General features: G+C 42.6%; 1 protein-coding gene across 1 annotated transcript in view; it reads right to left on the bottom strand.

Annotated features, from left to right (window-relative positions):
• The window catches only part of ANKLE2 (ankyrin repeat and LEM domain containing 2), a 19,100-nt gene continuing 1,089 nt past the window's right edge, over nt 440–18,450 (bottom strand). The window contains exons 2-13 of the mRNA XM_021412897.1: nt 14,651–15,115; nt 13,118–13,309; nt 12,088–12,281; nt 10,751–10,939; nt 10,361–10,483; nt 9,924–9,990; nt 9,068–9,249; nt 7,840–7,946; nt 6,805–6,998; nt 5,626–6,349; nt 4,952–5,083; nt 440–3,483 (exon numbers count right to left, since the gene is read on the bottom strand). Of these exons, the coding sequence (XP_021268572.1) occupies nt 3,246–3,483; nt 4,952–5,083; nt 5,626–6,349; nt 6,805–6,998; nt 7,840–7,946; nt 9,068–9,249; nt 9,924–9,990; nt 10,361–10,483; nt 10,751–10,939; nt 12,088–12,281; nt 13,118–13,309; nt 14,651–15,104 (2,796 nt within the window). The 5' untranslated portion in view covers nt 15,105–15,115 and the 3' untranslated portion in view covers nt 440–3,245. The remainder of the gene's footprint in view (nt 3,484–4,951; nt 5,084–5,625; nt 6,350–6,804; nt 6,999–7,839; nt 7,947–9,067; nt 9,250–9,923; nt 9,991–10,360; nt 10,484–10,750; nt 10,940–12,087; nt 12,282–13,117; nt 13,310–14,650; nt 15,116–18,450) is intronic.

Consider the following 18,450-nt stretch of genomic DNA (forward strand, 5'->3'; position numbering starts at 1 on the left):
CCCCATTTAAGGGCTGGCAGTGGAGGTGAGGGTATCTCTGGAGATTCCTGTGTGCCTGAGGCCTTCCAAAGGTAAGCAGATTTTCTTCTTTTGTTTCTGTGTCCACAGCTGCTGTGCTGGGGTTTGTTCTCATTTGCTGCAGCCTGGGATTGTGCCACCCTGCTATTACTGCTGTACTTTCCATCACATTACAGCCACTTTTTTTCAGTAGTACGTAAGTTGAGGTGTGTGGGGAGTGTATTAAATCTCTGCATAATTTTTAACGTATCCAGATCTCCCTCTTAAACATTTTGACACTACTTACATAGTGGCGCAGTCAGGCCCCTGTGTGCACACCCCCCCCCCGCACAGAGGCCGTGGCAGTGAGTGCTGTACAGCTGTAAGCACCAGGCCTCAATCCCAGCTGCTTATCACCTCGTCCCATAAAGCAAACTCAGTCTGACACTTGGAGCACTCGTTTATTTTTGAATAGAAAGCAAGGTAGCTGTGTTTTTCACATGACACTTGGCTAATTCAAACAAACAAACGAAAAACCCTGATGTTTTGCACCGTTAGAAGTGAACTGAAGCAACCCCAATCTGACTCAGTGTCTCCACAAGTTCTGTTCTTCTCAACTGTGAGTGATCAGTCGCTACATAAACTGCTACTTTTTAAAAATAGCTGAATTAAATATATTGTCTGTTAGAAAAACTACTTCTTACAATGCAGTACAGCTGGAGAAATGCAAATCGTGTAACGATTAAAAAAATAATCTCTGGCCTGAACTGAAACCAACTTAGCAAGTGGAAGGCGGGGGGTGGGGCAGTGCCTCTGCCTGGTTTGGTGTGTATACACATACACAGCAGTGATATACATTGAAATATTAAAAAAGAAAAAACATAAAAATGTAAAGGACAAAAAGAAAAGGTGCTACTGTGTGTGTTAGTGTCAGTCTGCTGGCTCTGACAAACTCGTGAAAGCACAATGTTGCCCTGTGAGAAATGGAGAAGGGCCAGGTCTCTGCACGGCAGCTTAGTGCAGGGATTTGCCTTCAAGCTGTTACCCGTGCTGCCAGGTGATGATTTCCATTTAGCATTTGAGTAATTTCTCCATGATGACTGACATCAATTATGTTGAATTCATTATTAAAAAAAACCAACTGTCTCCCAACCCTTTTTACGTTACAAGTGTAGGGCTGTGAGCCCTGCAAAAGCAGGGAGAGAGCACGGAGGCATCACACAACAACAAAAGGGTGAGGAAGTCAGTCAGCTCACCTGGCAAGGCAGTAGAGTATGGGTTTTTAATGTCTGCCAAGCTGAGTGCCAGGAGTACCACTGAACAGCAGTCCTCCGAGAAAATGGCTCTTCCCCATGTCCTGATCACTGGAAAAAGACTTCTGTTATAAAGAAGAATCTCGATAAGTGTGGTTTTTTTAATAATTAATTTCTAAAATAGGAATGTTCTTCCACAGTGTAGACCTGTTGCACAAAATAAACTTAGAGACGTTAAAATAGCTGAAATTCAGAAATTCCAGAAGAAAAAACTATTTTGTGCGCCCCACTCTAAGTGGGTGACACGTCTTTAATTTTAAAAGAACGAAAGTGTAATTAAAAACGTATGTTACAAAAGGCACTGTTAAGCTTGCAAAAGCAATAAGTGCATTTTTTTTTAGGGTTCTACCAAATAACGAACCGGTGTGAGGGTACACGGAACAGTCACCCCAGCACGTGCTGGCCCTGGAGCCCGGCAGCGTGTGGCTTCTGCCATCCTGCCTCTGCAGCTCAGCCCCAGTGCAGCACGTGGGAGCCAGCACTGCGTGGTGGCCTCCTGCCTGCAGTCAGTGCTTCCTCAGGTGTGTATTTAGGTGACAGAGTCCAAGAAGGTTATAGATGCTTGCTTACTTCTGCCCTGTGGCACCAGCGAATCCTAACCCATCCTTTTAACTAGCACATCGTTAGCAGGTTTTAATTAATTTTCCTAATCAGTTTTACGTTGTGAGGATAAGATGGGTTGCCCCCCTTTTTTTTTTTTTTTCCCCCCCAGTCTTTAAAATAATACATTTAACAGCTACCAGCACTAGAGACCTCTTTCTGGAAGCCTTCTTTCAAGCAACGTTACAAACATGCTTGGCACAGAAAGCTCTTTGAGGTTTGAAACCTCAGCAGTGTACAGGCAGAACGAGTGGCTCTTTCGGAAGGCTGAAGAAGGACTAACACCACTGAGTGCTGTAACAGACATGGGTTACCACGTCCAGCCTGGGGACACCATGACAGCTCCGATTTTTAGCTGCTCTCTGTAGCCTTTACTCCCCTCTCTTAACAGCTGGGAACTAAGGGACTGCATCACGAGTCACTGCATAGCACTGTACTGTATCACAGACTGGACCATTAGGGTACATTGCTGGTGAATTTGCTGAAATTCTTGCTGATGTGCTTTTCTGTAATAACTAATAATTACCATCTGCAAACGATAAACTCTTTTGTGGGGGGAAAAGCAACTAACTTTATTCTTTTAACTCTTCAAACTATCACTGAAAGGATTAGCAGTATTTCTACAGTGCCCTTTGACTAAAACACTCATTATATCATGGTATTTGTTAACAGTCTCAGGTTAAGACTCAAGGTTTGCTGTGTAAATACATGCATACATCTAGAAGTATGTGTGCACATATGTGTGTGTGTATTCAACTATCTGGCTGAGCCTGCTGGCTGTAACACATCCTTTCTGGTTATGTGGAAGGGTTTCACATTGGTACCCTGCCCTGGAATGCTGTCACTACCCAGGCTTTGTTGTAGGCTCTTCCAGTTGCACGTTCCCCTGGAAGAACATTTGACATCTTGCCCTTAATTTCTTCTAGTAGGGTTTCTAGTAAGATTTTTACTGATGATGTGCTTCCTTCAGCCTGGCCAAGCAAAGAAAAGTCATTGAGGGCTAATGAGGTCATTGTGCTAACGACAGCTGGTGATAGTGAAATACCACCAGCTCTAAGAAAAGGTTCAGCTCGCTGCCCTGCAGGCAACAAGGGAAAATCCATAGCTACTGGACAACTGCACTGACCTCGCTAACTCCTTGCATATCACCAGGAATCTGTCATCTCCTATATGACATAAAGACATATATTCAGTTTTCGTAACATACATTTGTCCTCAATTGAGGAAAAATAAATAGCCAAGTGCAAACCTCGTGTCACTTGAGTAACATTGTAATTTTTTCCTTCACTCTAACAAAGAAAATGTAACTAAAGTTTCAGGAAAACGAATTGTAGTTTAGTGGGGAGGAGGCTCTGAAAAATAGCGCAGTTTTAACATCGAGTGGTTGACGCAGGCGGGGCTGTAGCGGCCAGGGCTCCCAAGGTCTGGAGAGAACGAGGCAGCACTGCCATGTTTCCCTGGACTTCCCGTCAGGGGACTGTTTCTTCCTGGACTAGAATACACTGAAGCATTTGGTGGGCCAGCAGCTGTGCTTTGGGACCTGAATCTTCCTTTCAGTGCTGGACTTGGCCAACTGAAAGAAAGACAAAGTCATGTTGCATTTCATTAAGAACTGCAATAACGAGAGCAGTTTTCCTCTGAATGCATTGTAGAGACCTTAGAAATAACGCGCAAGCAGAGAACAGCCATAACTGGTAGTAGCTGGTTTGAGAAGAAAAGGAGACAGCACAGCATGTGGCATTTATCTAGAAATGTTGCTTAATTAATGAGATGTCATTTGCTCCAAAATGGTTATTAAAAAATAGGTGTGTGTTTGTGAAGCATCTCAAGGAAAGGGCTTCAGGATCAAAGCTGACCTTGGCTCGTTTGCGCTGGAGCTACTGGGGTGGTTATGATTTCTCTCCCCACCTACTTTTGTCAGGTTATCCTTGTGGCTGCCACACAAGTGATAGCTCTGGTCTATAATGTAAGAAAGAGCCAGATGTCTTCTTAAATCAATGGGAACCAGTTTTTGAAATTTCTTTGGAAGTAGAGCAAAATATTTTTTCTTAAATTAAAAAACCCTTTTTCTATCAATCAATTTTAAGAAGTTTTTAAGAACTTTAAGAACATTTTAAGGAGTGAGGCACTGAGACCAAAGACTGATTCTAGCAGTGGTGAATTACTCTTCTTTGGTATGTGATGCAATTTCTTAAGATAAGATGCAGAAAATATATTAAGGTTTACAGTATGTATGCACACAGCTAACTTAAAACCTTTTGAATTACTTTTTTTTATCTGACAGCTCTACTGGTCTTTGCACTGTGCTTTAGGCAGAGGTACCACTGTACAATGGAGGAGGCTTCAGAGCAAGCTTTGGCACTGTCAGATAATTAATTAAAGGTATCGCTTTTAAACGTTGTTATGTGATAGAACAGTGATTACACCTAAAAATCTTGCGTGCAATTTTAGCACTTCAGAAGAACACTTTGAACCTCTCAGACAGTGGAGGAAGAATGGAAAAGAAGCCTAGTAATTAATTAGCCTATTTCAAAAAATTAATCACAGTAGGTGGGGAACAAGAGAATTTGACTTTGAGAAGTGAAGGAGTGGGACAAGGACAGTGCATCAACCAGGCACATGAAAATAACTGCATTGCACCCACAACGGAGTGAATTACCGACACCAGGAATGCATGGATCCTTCCTTGGTCCTAAGCAATAAATCAGCAACTTGGCACCTTTGCCAATTGGAGAACACTTGTGCTATCGAGAGCACTGCTTTCTGACTGCACAGCCTGTTAGTTAGCCTGAAGTTAGCAGGAACTGCAGCGCACTCTGAGGGATTTTGATGGAACCAGTAAAATTTCCTTATTAACAGATACCAGCCCAAATATTTTGGTGGCTAATTACTGAAGCACACTAATAGTTAATGCAGTTGAGTATTCTAAACTAGGTTGTTGTGAGTAGTGAGGCCTGAAATCCTACAGCTGCTGGAGCTGTTCTGCAGTTAACCCACTAAAAATGATATTTCAGCCCATTTGTTTGACTTTGCAGAAATACCTTTGCCTGTCAGATGAAGAGTAGGACTGCACCTCGTGTTTCCATCTGTAAATAGCAGGGTACTTCTGTGGATCAATCTGCACTGCTTCGATAGCTGCTAAGACGTCACTGTCCAGCTTTGATGGATGCTCCCTAGAATAAAAGCAAAACCAGATGACAGGAGAACTGCACATTTGTCCAGGCAGAGACATCCCAATTCCAAAGCACTTCTTATTTTGATAAAAGCAAACACGCAGGTTGTGTTCCTCTCTGAACTTCCTCAGCTTCCCTGTGAACTTTTCCCAGCAGGCCCAGATGGAAGTGACTGTCCATTATTATGCAGCAGCCTCATTTAAAAAACAAAAGTTTCAGGACATCCTAAGAGCGTAGTGAACACTGTATTAACCTAAGCCAGCCTCACCACGAGGTTCCAAGCCTGTCAGGTGAATGGTAAACAGCAGAGGCTGGTGAAACTGTGACTGGGAAACAAAGAGTTCTTCTGCTCCTTGTCTTTTAGCTAGAATTAGGTAATTAACTGCAAGAGAACTACATGGCTACTGTATAAGCATTGGAGTACTTAAATTAATTGTTGCTTAGTATCACATAATCTTAACCTTGCTGGTAATGACATCATTAACAAAAAGCATCTCATTTTGCATATATGGAACACTGGACAAATAAAAGACAATTCATACCCAAGCAGAAATAATTTCTTAGAGTTGTCGTTCATGGGTGAAGTCTTCAAAAGAAATTTCTGGGAAGGAGGTTCTTGACACTGTTGTGCCTCATTAGCCTGGATTCCAGAATCCACGGACAATCTCTCCCTTTCTGATGGCATTTTATGTTCTGTCCTTAACTTGGTCTCTCCAGGTTTACCTGTAACACTTGGCTCAGAAGAACTTGCCAGTGAAACCGCATAGCAGGTCTTATCCAGCTGCTCTTTGGACATTCTAACCTGGCTTGTTCTTTCAGGCAGAATTCTCTCCTTGGTTTTTTCACTGCTGTTGTTTGATTCTCCTGCACCCACCTGTTGTTGGAATGTTAAGCTTTCAAATTCTGACGTTAAATTGCAAACAGGCGATACAAGGCAATCTTCTCCATCATGCACGTGCTTTCTGTCACCAATTATCCTTTCACTGGCCACAGGGTTACAAAATCCATTTTTGCTGGAAGAAAACCCCTTCTCGTAGTGCCTGGGCTGAGCTGATGTTTCTATGATGTTTCTGGTACGCTCCATGGACAAGATCTCACACTCAGCGTCTCCGATAGCATTGATGCGGGGTTCCTTCAGCACAACGGGTGGGCTGTTGTTCCGTGCTGCATTTTGTCTGTTTTTAATTTCTTCTAAGCTCATGTCATCATCATCCTCATCCAAAAACGCTCCAACAGAAATAGAATTGCAGCACTTTTTACTCTTGCCTGTAAAAAATTTAGTAACAGGAACATGTAAAAAGATTTGCAGCAAAACTCCCATCAAATAAGCTAGGAACAAATACACACCTTCCACCATGAAGCGTAAAGGATTATTCTTCTGTTTTAAGAAGCTACTTATTGTGAATCTGTAGATCACAAAATTCCATGCTCTACCAAGGAATTTCCAAATGCTCTGAGTAAAAATAAACTACAAGTAGAGGTCTTCAGGAATTTCATTTAGGGGTTACAATCGCGTGAAGAACATCTACTGAGAGCTGCTCTAATCCTCCTACATCCATGTTGTTGTTAGCTACTTTTTCAATATAATCAGACTGTTTGGGTATCGGATTAACTATAGCAACCACAACAGGTGAATGCAATTTCCCAGGACACCGTGCCTTTTCCCCTCCCTCTTCTCCCTAGGTACACCCTGTTGTTTGTAACATTTGCCCTTTTCTTACCAGAAGGATGTGGCGTTTTATATCTGTTGCAGGTTTCATTTTCCCCTGTTTCTTGCTGAGCCTTTTCGCTCATTTCCCGATGACTCAGGTACTCTTCTAATTTTCGCAACCCCTCCTGGGAAGACAGATCAACAAAACAGCCCAGAAATTCCCAGTATTCAACCCACGGGAACCCCAGTTCATGAGCTAACTCCCTGCAATAAATAAAATAAAACGAATCATTTGTGAAGACATGAATATTATTTTGACAATAACTTTTTCTGCACACATTTTATCAGCTATTAGCAGGAATATAAATGTGCAACTAGGCAACACAATTCTGCAACAATCAACAGTGCAAGAAGACATTGTTGACATAAACACATTGTTAGCAAGCAGAGTATAATTATTTTTTCTAGAACATTTTTCATTTTTTCTACTGTTTTTACATTTAGCAGTGTACATATTGCCATTTTAATCTGACTGTATCCAGACATCAGAAAGATGAGTCCAAACTAACATAGGCATAATTTGAACAATACTCCATTCAACTGCTTCTTTTAATTGGAAGAAGATAGGAGGCAGCAAGGGCTGACATTAAAGGAAGAAATGCAAGGCACTTGTAGCAAGGTGTGTTTGCTGCACATGCTGCTGATACAAAGTATTTCAACAGCAAGGACACTACAACTCAGGTAAAGCAGAACGTTTGTATTGGGACCTTTCCATTCTGCTGTCTTTTTACGGACTAATATTCTGTGCATAGTTTTAAATCTCCTGACAAATCAGCTGAATTTGAGAAAAACATTCTCTCCATATCATCAATAACAAATAAAATATATTTTTATTTCCAAAGCTGGACAGCCAGGTCCCACGATTTTAACTGAAGTATTTTGCTTAGATAAAAGTGCAGTAAAAATCCAACTGCAATATACTTCATAAAATATTTCCAGCAATTAATTTTTGCCTAAAGAGTGTGTTTACTGTGCAACTCAGTACAAGTGTTTTGCTTTTAATTACTCTATTGTTAATTTTCGGTACTGATTCTCTATTAGATACCTTCCAACTCTTTCAACACCTCTTTCCAGATCAGATTTCCTGACGTTGTGAAAGAAGCCAGCCCTCTCTCGGGGTGGAGTCTTCCACAGCCTGCGAAATTCTTCAGCCTTTAAAAAAAGAAACAATTACAAAAAAACCCCACCCAATTCCACCTGAACATGCAAGGAAATTGGTGCTGGCTAAATGTTTCCCTGCAGGTCTAGAAAACATTTTGCTGTGCTCGGTCTCTCAGCTTCTGCCACCAGTATTGCTCAACTCTCGCTATGGAAAATCTCACTTAGGATCTGAAGACAGACATTCCTCCCCGCATGTTTACTGATACATCTCACACCTGACTTCTTGGGTCTCATAGCTGCTTATTAAAAGAATGATGATGGCATATAGCCACCTCAAAGTTACCTGGCTAGATATGAAGCCTAACTGGTTTTAATTTGTGTGCAGTGTGTAATAAGAGGCACGTCTTGCAACACCGTACTTCTTTTATTTCATGACAAATGCTCTTCTGGTCAGTGCTTTCCAAGATGCAAAGGAGAGGTTTTGTTTTATATATCATTGGTTCCACAGACTGATACCAGTTATCGTATCACATTCCTGCTGTTTGAATTTGCACTCCTAAAGGGAATGAACTAACGGATTTTTGTAAACTCCCAAACTTTGTGCCTTTATATTCAGACATTAGAAGTATCCGCCAGCAATGAAAATAACTCATTACTTCCTTACACTACATATAATTTTTTGCAGAGTATAAAACATATTTACATTTCTGTCAGGTGAACAGAAAATTGACCAAAGAGCATCTTTAGAAGAAAAGATCCTGTCAATCCTTGTGGTGAAACTCAGTCCTGGAAGAGCTCGAGCATCACATGACATCTCACATACCCACCGCAGCCAAAGCCGTCCCACTGCCAGCATGTTCATATTTAACAAATGAGTCAAAGAAATGCCTACTAATTTATAGCACATATAACTGGTTTTCCAGTATTCCTCCTAAAAATGAGAGACTTTTTCTACTATACAAGCACAACTCTTCTGAAACTATCCAATACCTACTATTTGATTGCCACTATTTCCATTTAGAAGAAGATGTGGAGGTGAATTCAGTAAATAAAGTTGACAAACTGCTTCAAACATTCTAGAAATGAGACAAAGAATTTTTTTAATCCCGCTCACAGCTACACCTTCACTAAACAGGCACTGATGTCCCATGAAGTTCTTGCTAGATCCTTACCTTGGAGGGACTCATGGGCCCTGCAAAAGCTCGTATAGACAAGACTGGATCTTTGGGGCTGCCCATGTATTTAGGTAAAGCTGCCTGGGGATTCTCATCTGTCTGATCCGGTGACCACGGTGCACCTATCACAGGAGCTGAGGAATTATCTTCTGCTCTCAGAAGTGGTACATAGTATCGACCTTGAATAAAATAATACGAAGCTTTCTTAAATTGATGTTGCATTAGCTTGTTCTTTCTTCCCAGAATATCAATACACCTGTATACTTGACCATCTGACCTTATGTCATTAGTACAACTATATAATTCAAATTCACCGATTCAGTGTTTATTGGCTGCTTGCAGATTGTATTTCAGCCCACGCTCTCTTCTGTCTCAAATGCAAAAATACACGCCCTGCTCCATACAATGGTTTCTAAGAGCCTGTCACCCAGCTTCAAAGCCTGTTTTACAGATGCCCAAACTTGCATGTGATAAAACAGGGAAGGCTTTCATGTCAAGGAAACAACATGAGCGCCAAACATGACCAAGAAACCTCCTGCCCTGTAGAGGTCTCCTGTTTGCTTTAAAAGTTTTCTGCTTTAGACATGCTGAATAAAATAATGGTTGTGCCAACTTTACAGAGAGCTATGAGGAAAACCTTGTGATCCATACAACAAGAGCACCAATCACATCATTTAAAAGACACAGTAAGCTTTCTGTTCCTTGTCAGTTTTAGAGCTTCTCTTTGATTTTTATGGTACTGTACAGTAGCATCGCTTATGAACAGGAATGCTACAGAAAATCAACAACAGAAAACAGCGAGAATCTGGCAGAGTATGTCCCATGCCCAATGTAGTTTAAACTGAATACTGACCTTTCAAAAACTCTCTTAGTTTTTCTTTCAATTCTGCAGATTTATTCTTGCTTCTCTCGCAAACTACCTGTTAAAACATTCGTTATTTATTAATAAAAGAAAAGACATAGATTTCCAATCAACTACAAGATGTTCCTGAAGAGCCACATCATTGGTCTCTACCCATCCCATCCAGTTCTTTTAAGTCAGAGTGTAACTGACACTCCAATACACACTCGTCGATAAAAGGGAGAGTGTAAGGAAAACGCAGTGACTCATAACACCTAGAACTTTGCACTGGAAATAATCAACACAAAATATTTGTAATGTTCCCAGAGGTTTTCACTCTAGTCACGACACCCGTAGCTCAGCCTGCGAACAAAGCAGCCTGTGAGTGTTTGATGCAGAAAAACCCTGCTTCAGCACAATGACTTGGTTGTGGACACGGAGAGACTTACTTCTGCTGGAGTTTGATCATATTTGTTCCTTGGGTTTTTTACAATAGCTGGGTGTGAGGTAAGCACATTAACAACGTCTGAATTCCCAAACTTGCAGGCAAAATGCAATGGAGTATCAAATCCCTGCGACATTAAAGAGAGAAAATCACATGTATTTCAAAATATGATAAAGTCAATCCCGTATTTTTTATTTTGAAGCTAGGATAAGTAAACAAACAGGGCTCATCACAGATCCTTTCCCTTAGCACTGTGGAATAACCCACAAAAACTCACGTCCAGCTAATTTTTGCTAGAAACAGTCTCTTCTCTCTTTTCTTCTCCCTTATGCTTCCTTAATGCCTTCCAGTACTTTTCATAATAATAAGGAACTACCACGCATTCCAATCTTACCATTTTATCAGGTGTGTTAAGGTAAAGGTCAACAATGTATCGGATGCGATTCTTTAGCATTGTGTTATCATCGTCCGGATACATCAGCCGCATAAATTCAGGATTTTCCAAAGTGTCCAGTAATAGCTGGCAGATAGCAGCCTGGTTCTCCTTGGCAGCAACGTGCATGACATTGTACCTGCACCCTTCCTGAAAAAAAAAAAAATCAGAATTAACTGAAATCCCACAGCTTGCTTACACCTATACACTGATTTAATGGGGAAAACTGAGCTTCCCACACCGTCTTATATGGAGATTTTTCTCTCTTAATATTGTCTTAGGAAAACAAGTTTACAAAACAGTAAACATTCAGAAATGCAATAACTCAGACAATATTGTAAAGGCATGTACCTACATAGTCATGCTACGCTTAAAAATAACTACATCGTTCTTATATTCAGCTATAGTCAGGTTTTAGAGTTAGGGAAAAATGTAGCAAAGAAGGTTTATTAAGGTGTCAAATAATAAAAGGAGATACAAAGTTCAGTATATAAGAAGAGCAGGAAAAGGGGTGTACATGTGACACGCAACATGTGACACGCAACATGTGACACGCAACATGTGACACGCAACATGTGACACGCAACATGTGACACGCAACATGTGACACGCAACATGTGACATTCAGTTTGCTGCAATACATCTCAACAAGCTCACAGAGCTGGTCTGAGAAATCAGTTTTTGAAGTGAGATCATTGCCATTTGCTAATGCCAGGTTATGAGCAGATTTTAGACACACCGCATGCTCGGAAGACATGAAGACATGGCAGCATGGTGGGGCTGTGCCGGGAGCGCTGCAGGATCAGCTAGATTCAGCCCAGACACTCCTCTGTTCCATAACACTGCTTCATTGAAAAAATACTGGTATTTGGAGATCAACACTCTGTAAAGAGAAGACTGCTCCTCACTACTGGTTGTAACTACTCCTTCCCTAGAGAACTGCACACTCCATTTCCTCAGCTCTTCTGAAGCAATGCAGACTCCCAGCTATCAGTGGGTGCCTTAGGAATGACAGAACCACCACGCTCCTGTTAGCTTCCAGCTGGTGTCAAGCAACACTGAGAAACTGCACCAGTGGCAAGAAGTTTTCCTGAAATAAGAGCAGGGAACCACATCCATTCCAGTTACTCTTATCAGGCCTCCAACTCCTATCATAGAATCATAGAACGGCCTGGGTTGAAAAGGACCCCAAGGATCATCGAGTCTCAACCCCCCTGCTAAGTGCAGGGTTGCCAACCACTAGACCAGGCCAGACCAGAACTTGCAGATATATATATATATATATTATTTTTTTTTACCTGTACAACTGTTGGATTGTCTCCAGATCCAATAAGATAGCGAGGGTTACTCCAAATCAGTTCTGAAAATGTTGATATATCTCCTTTCTCCACAGCTTTCCGAAGCTTAGCAGTAAGATCCTGGGTACGTGGACTTTTGTAACTGTTGGCCCTCTCCTTGTTAGCAGTTTCCATCTCAAGTGAGCATAACCCATCTATTAAAACACAAGTGACATGCTTCTAGCTGCACTCTTTTCAGTGATCACTACTTTCATTCCACCAGCATAAGCTTTTAATCCAAACTATCTATTAACTTTGCATCTTTAATGCAAAGAAGTTTTTTTTTTTTTTTTAAAAAAAAGATTATTGCCATTTTGAGATACGGGTATTAACAACAGGTAGGGAAGAAAATACAACCTAACCAACCAATATGGTTTTTTAGTCTGAATTAAAGTCTAAAACAGCCTCACAACTACTAATCTGCTTCTAATCAAATCTAAAAGGAAAGTTCAGTGAGAAGTAAGAATTTTCTGAATACTCAAAATTGCTTTTGCAGTTACGATGACTCTCAAGTCACTTGAATCTAGCAACTGGGAACACTGGAATTTGATCAATTTATCACTTTATTTCTGAACTTAAGAACTCACTTAACAATTAAATACAGTTTTAATATCTCATGCAATTTTATCTGTGCCTTACCAAACCTAAAACTCCTGAAGTCCGTGAGTAAAATAATGAAATCCCACCAAATATAACCACACATGACTAAGCAAAGTATCAGTGCAGCCTGTTCCTATTTCAGCTTTAGAAGAGCAGCAGTATTTTTAGTGTAAAACTCATGCAAAACTGCACAATTACCATAATTTTTAAAAAGTAGCAGATTTATTTTATCATAGCAGACCAATTTCAAATTATTAAGAGGCTTCAAAATACCGCTCCGAATTTTTGTCCTGTTATTAGCACAGTGGTAGTGAAGGGACTGGTTCTTTTCTCTCAGAAAATTACCACAGCATATTGCATCTGCTGAACACAGCTGAGTACCCTCCCGTACCTCTGGTAAATGATCCTGTTTTCATCGGAGACAAACACAAAGAGGACTTGCTTGGAGATGGAAAGTAATCACAGATTCCTTTAGCAAATTTCTCAGCATCTTCTCTGTTTGAAAACGCTTTAAAACGTGAACCCTTAATCATCTTAACAGCTTGGAGAGCTTCCTTTTTATCTTCATAAACATGTATTCTCTCTGAAACACAGCACAGTCAGAATTAAGGTATTTAAATAATCTCAGGTTTGTTCCTAGAAACGGATCAAAATTATCAGACTACCCTTACACTTTGGTCACAGCGTTTCTCTACAAACATGGCAAAAGAGACAAAGTCCATTTAAGTTTTACCTCTAGAAAACTGAGTAGAAGAATATTACACATAGCAGCTAACATCAGGGGATACCTGTACAGTGCTGGACATCCACATTAATCAATTGTGAGTATCTGTTCTGCACAGGTGAGCCAGCTTCAACAAGAGAGTATTTTACATCTAGACTGAAAAGCCAACCAGGAGCTCATTCACCCTGCATTTCTTTCCATGTTGCTCTGTACAGAAAGTTCAACTACTAAGTGACCACTGCCATCACCTTCAGCCCTCTAAAAAGAACCTTCAGCATTAATCAAATCCTTCTCCTTGCCCTCCTCTTGCATTTAAGTTACATTGTTCAACTGAAGATATCTGAATATCCTTGTAATGAGGACCATCAGAGGACAATCCTCATTTTCCAAAGTGACTTAAATGAGTCAACTGAAAGTACAACATTAATTCTAAACTCTAAGTAACCACGTTACTAAAATCAGCAAACATTAATGCTATCGATCACCTTCCGTAACATTTTCTTGAGCATCTGTCTCCTCACTCAAGTACCAAAGTACCTCTGAACTTTCAGTTTGACTACACAGATTGCTAAGAAAGACTTCATAGAATATAATTTCAATTTAGGTCCTAAATGAGAAAGTCGTGAATGAATTAGCAATGGGACTGTAAGAAAACCAAAACAACACCATGGCTATGCCTCAGCTGATAGGGCAGACAGCCACACAGCAACTGCAGACAAAGGTTAATCATGGCATACCTGAACTAGCAAAGTTACTGATGACTTGCATAAAATACATTTGTTAATTAATAATTAATATAGCTTAGTCCTTTCAAATATTAGCCTGATGTTTAGTTTCTCAATACTAATTCAGATATGTCCATACTTAATTCCTGTCAATTAAAGTATGCACAATAGAAATTATTTCCATTTTTGCAAGACTGCTGCTATTCACTTAGTTCTTTCTCTCCCTTTCACAAAGAAGAAAAAAAAAAGATGGGGTCATAGCAATTCTGATGACTTGAAATCATTTGCATTCATGCTTTGCAAATGTTTTTTGCCCATATTTGGTTTCCACCTGCCTATATTACCTCAACTGACAATGACATGCAACTGAATACTCTTAAAAGCACTGCTGAGAAAGGAGTATTTCCTTACAATAACTGATATGAAAAGCACATGCCAGATTTGAGCACTTGAGGAACACACAGACGCTGCTCACCATTTCTTGCCAGTATGTCATCATAGACCGGGCAAACGCCGTAGTACAGCGGAGGATCCCTGGACGGCATCTGAGCACTGCCTTGAGAACCAGCATATCCCGCCCCACAGACCGGAGCTGAGCAGTTCATGTGTGTCACAGCTTCTTCCTCCGGAGGGTTCAGACCAACACAGTACCCAAAGTCAACCTCGTCGGACACGCTTCCACGATGGCTGTGATTCCCTGCAGTAGTGTGGCTGCCATCAGATGGGGCGCTCCCAGCAGGCTCCTCTGACCACGCAGCCCCTTCTTCTTCCAATGTTCCCTGCTGCTCCAGTAAAAACTGAGCCAATTTTTTTTCAAAGATAAACCTGGTAGTCGAGGTGATGGGCCCACACTTCAGCCCTGCTCTTACAACTTCTTCTCTAAGCTCATCGGGGCTGAGCTGCTTCAAGCGGGATAATATCGCATCCATCGTTATCTCACCTGGAGGAGAGGAGAAAAGATGAGCTCAACTGTGAAGACCAGCAAGTTTTTTTTCCTACTATTTTAATGTGGTATTAAAGCAAAGAAAAACGTGTCTCCTAACAATTTTTCTGACTCTGAAGAGATTCATGCAGATACAGAGAAGGCAAAATGCTTTCCAACTCATTAATAACATGTTTGAGCCATCAGACTCAAGGCTGTCTCCTCTTCCTCTCGTGCCTACCTGGAAGAGTATTTACAGCATACATTTTGTTCTCTTTTGCTCCTTTTAAGTTTCATTAGGACTTTCACTGTGAAAATTTAACCCAGAACGTTTATGTCTGAAAACTGATGACAGATAACATTTGACTCCTGTCAAGAAACCAACAATCTGAGCATAAAATGGGGCGGAAGGCCACAGGGCTGCAGCACAGCTCTGGTTAGAGAGCCCCTACAGCTAGAGCACAGCACTATCTATTGCAGGAAGAATTTCTTGCTGAAAAATGTATAAAACGCAAGTGTGATGCAGCAGCCAGGGAACTCTATCTCTGGCAATGACTCAAGGCTGGAGCTATTGACACAGCTTGGTTTTTCCCAGCCCCCGCTGTGCGATCAAACAGCCAGGAGAGGGGAGCAGCTGATCTTTCCAGTTCTCTCTCCCTAACATAGAACAGAAATTCAAGAATTTTTCAATTTCCACAGGAAAATCCTTCTCTCCAGTGTGACACTAAGTGCTCCTGCCCAATTCCCTCCACGTTATCCACACAGTCACAGCTTCTGCATGAGCAGCAAAGAGATACTGAAAACAACACGATGCCAACACAATTCCCTGCTGTGAGAAACCTCTGACCCTAAAAAAAACACAACTAAAAATAGAGGATTTGGAGAGCTCAATAACATAAGAAGCTGCGATGTTATTTCATTGGATACTAAATCCACACAGCTGTAAGAGCTGGGCCTTCCTCCTGCTGCACACTGTCAGTAGTGACAGCTTGAAGACCGAAATGCTGGCGCTGCCGTAGCCCTGCAGCCCGCTGCCAGCCCTGCCCTCAGTCGCCCGGCCATGCCTCGTGCTCAGGGCGTTTTTAGGATCAATTCAAGCAAGCTACTGCTTCACAAAAAGAAGAAATAAAAATGTTATTGAAGTGATTGTACTTGCACACAGATCAGTAAGGACTGTTTCTTTCTATTCAAAGCAAAGGATTTTATAGAATCATAGAACGGCTTGGGTTGGAAGGGACCTCCAAGATCAACTATTTCCAGCCCCTGCTGCAGGCAGGGACACCTCCCTGTAGCCCCAGTCGCTCACAGCCCCACCCAGCCCGGCCCTGAGTGCTTCCAGAGAAGAGGTATCCACAACCTTGCTGGGCAACCTGTGCCAGCGTCTCACCACCCTCACACACAGTAAAGAATTTCTTCCTAATATTCTAGCCTAAACCTACCCTCTTCTAGTTTAAAGCCATTATGGTGGTGTTCGAATACGGTACGAGAAACACCTCATCAGCTGAAGCGTTCTGCTTTAGCAGCAAGGTTACAAGCAGCCCTCAGCATCAACCAGAAGCTGCACGGAGACGTGCGAGGCCCTTTGGGAAACCAACACAGGGCTGAGACGGCAACCGCTGCAGGGAACAGAGCGGGCACACAGCGCTCCAGGGACTGCCCCCGGCAGCTGGGCCCTCCTAGAACTAGGAAACACAACGAAAACAACGCTAATGCCAAACTGCAGATCGATTTTCAAGTATCAGAGCTCGGCAGGTATTGTTATGTGAGCGTGTCGTTTCCTGGGAGCAATGATTACTTTTTTTAACATCTGATCTTAAATGTGTGTTTACAGCACACGCCTCAGTCCCAGGTTCTTTCACCAATATTAAGCAGAACCGCAGTGGAAGCGTGGGAAGCGAGAGCATGGCAGCGTCAGGAAACAAGCCACAGCTCAGAACCAGCAGGGCCATTCCAAGCACTGCACGAGAGCAAATGCTGGAACACAAATAACCACAGGCATGGAACGTGCAGGCACGCAAAACCCTTCTCCCTGGCATGCGGTTCAGTGAAAAAACACAGTACAGGACCAATTTCTCTGGGATCTTACGTTTTGGTTGAGTTAGTGCCTAAAATTTCTTTTTTATCATCATCAACGGAAGAAAAAGTATTTCTCTCGTGTGTCCACTTCACATGTCACAAACTGCACACAACCAAATCCGAGGGGGACGTGACAAAGCAGGCGGCCAGGGAAGCCAATGACCCTGGGGTTAAGGCCTGTGAGCATGAAGAGCCTTGCAGAAGTAAGTGGTGTGGATGGCTCCGTCACCCCACAGCCAGGGGCAGCACCCAGCCAAGCTGCCTGCGTGTCTCACAGCAATGCACTTCCCTGCAGGGAACCAGCAGGCAATTTCTTGGGGCAACACCGTTCGGAATCTCCCACGGCAGTTAATTTACTCAAGCAGCAGAAACCAACTGTTTTAAACTACACGATGACGGAACAGACGGACACACTCGGTCTTACACACAGTGCAGCTGTTCCGTTGCACAGTTCATACTCTTTCAAACAGAATACGGTTTATTTTTTAAGAATTCTGAAGTTGGCTTAAAAACACGATAGAACATCCATGAAATATTAGTACCGACGAGCATTTTTTAACTTTCAAAGGCACCCCCTATTTTTATCCATCCAAGTCAGGAGCGTGCCTTGCAGCCCTACACAGCTGTTTCTATGGTAATTACTTGATAGCCTTGCACATATGTGCAGATGGCGGAGGGGATGACCTGAGCCCAGCGACGCACTGTGCTCTGGGCACTGCCAGGAGCAGGCAGCCGCACAGCGCCCAGCCGCACACCGCGGGCCCCCAGCACGCACCCCAGCGGTACGGCCACCGCCCCTTGGAGTCTCTTCCTAACAAAGCCCAGCCGGGAAGGACGGGCAAAACCGCGTTTCCCTTGGCTCAGCGTGAAACAACAGAATTTGCTTCCAGAAATTAGGATCGATACCGGGAGAGATGAGCCACTGGCGTTTGAGGACGGCAATACAGTCCTGCTGTCCTGCTTATCAGAACGGTCAGCAAAAGAGCAGAGCGTGTACACACCACCGGTCTGCGTGCGCGTGTGTATATATCTATATTTTTTTTCCTTAGTCCAGACTCGGGCTCGGGACACGCCCGGCTGCGCGCCCACCGGAGGATGCAGCGCTGCGGAGCGGTCAGAGCTCGCCGCACCGCCTGCTGCCGCTCACATAGCGGGGCCGCCCTACGTGGCAGACGTGGGCAAACCCGGAGGGAGCCGCGGGAAAGGCAGCGCTAAAAGGACGGAGACCGAGACGCGAGGAGCGGCCCGGCGGCGGGGGGAAGGGCCGGGCCCGCGGG

This window comes from Numida meleagris, chromosome 14, assembly GCF_002078875.1.
Source record: "Numida meleagris isolate 19003 breed g44 Domestic line chromosome 14, NumMel1.0, whole genome shotgun sequence".
NCBI lineage: Eukaryota > Metazoa > Chordata > Aves > Galliformes > Numididae > Numida > Numida meleagris.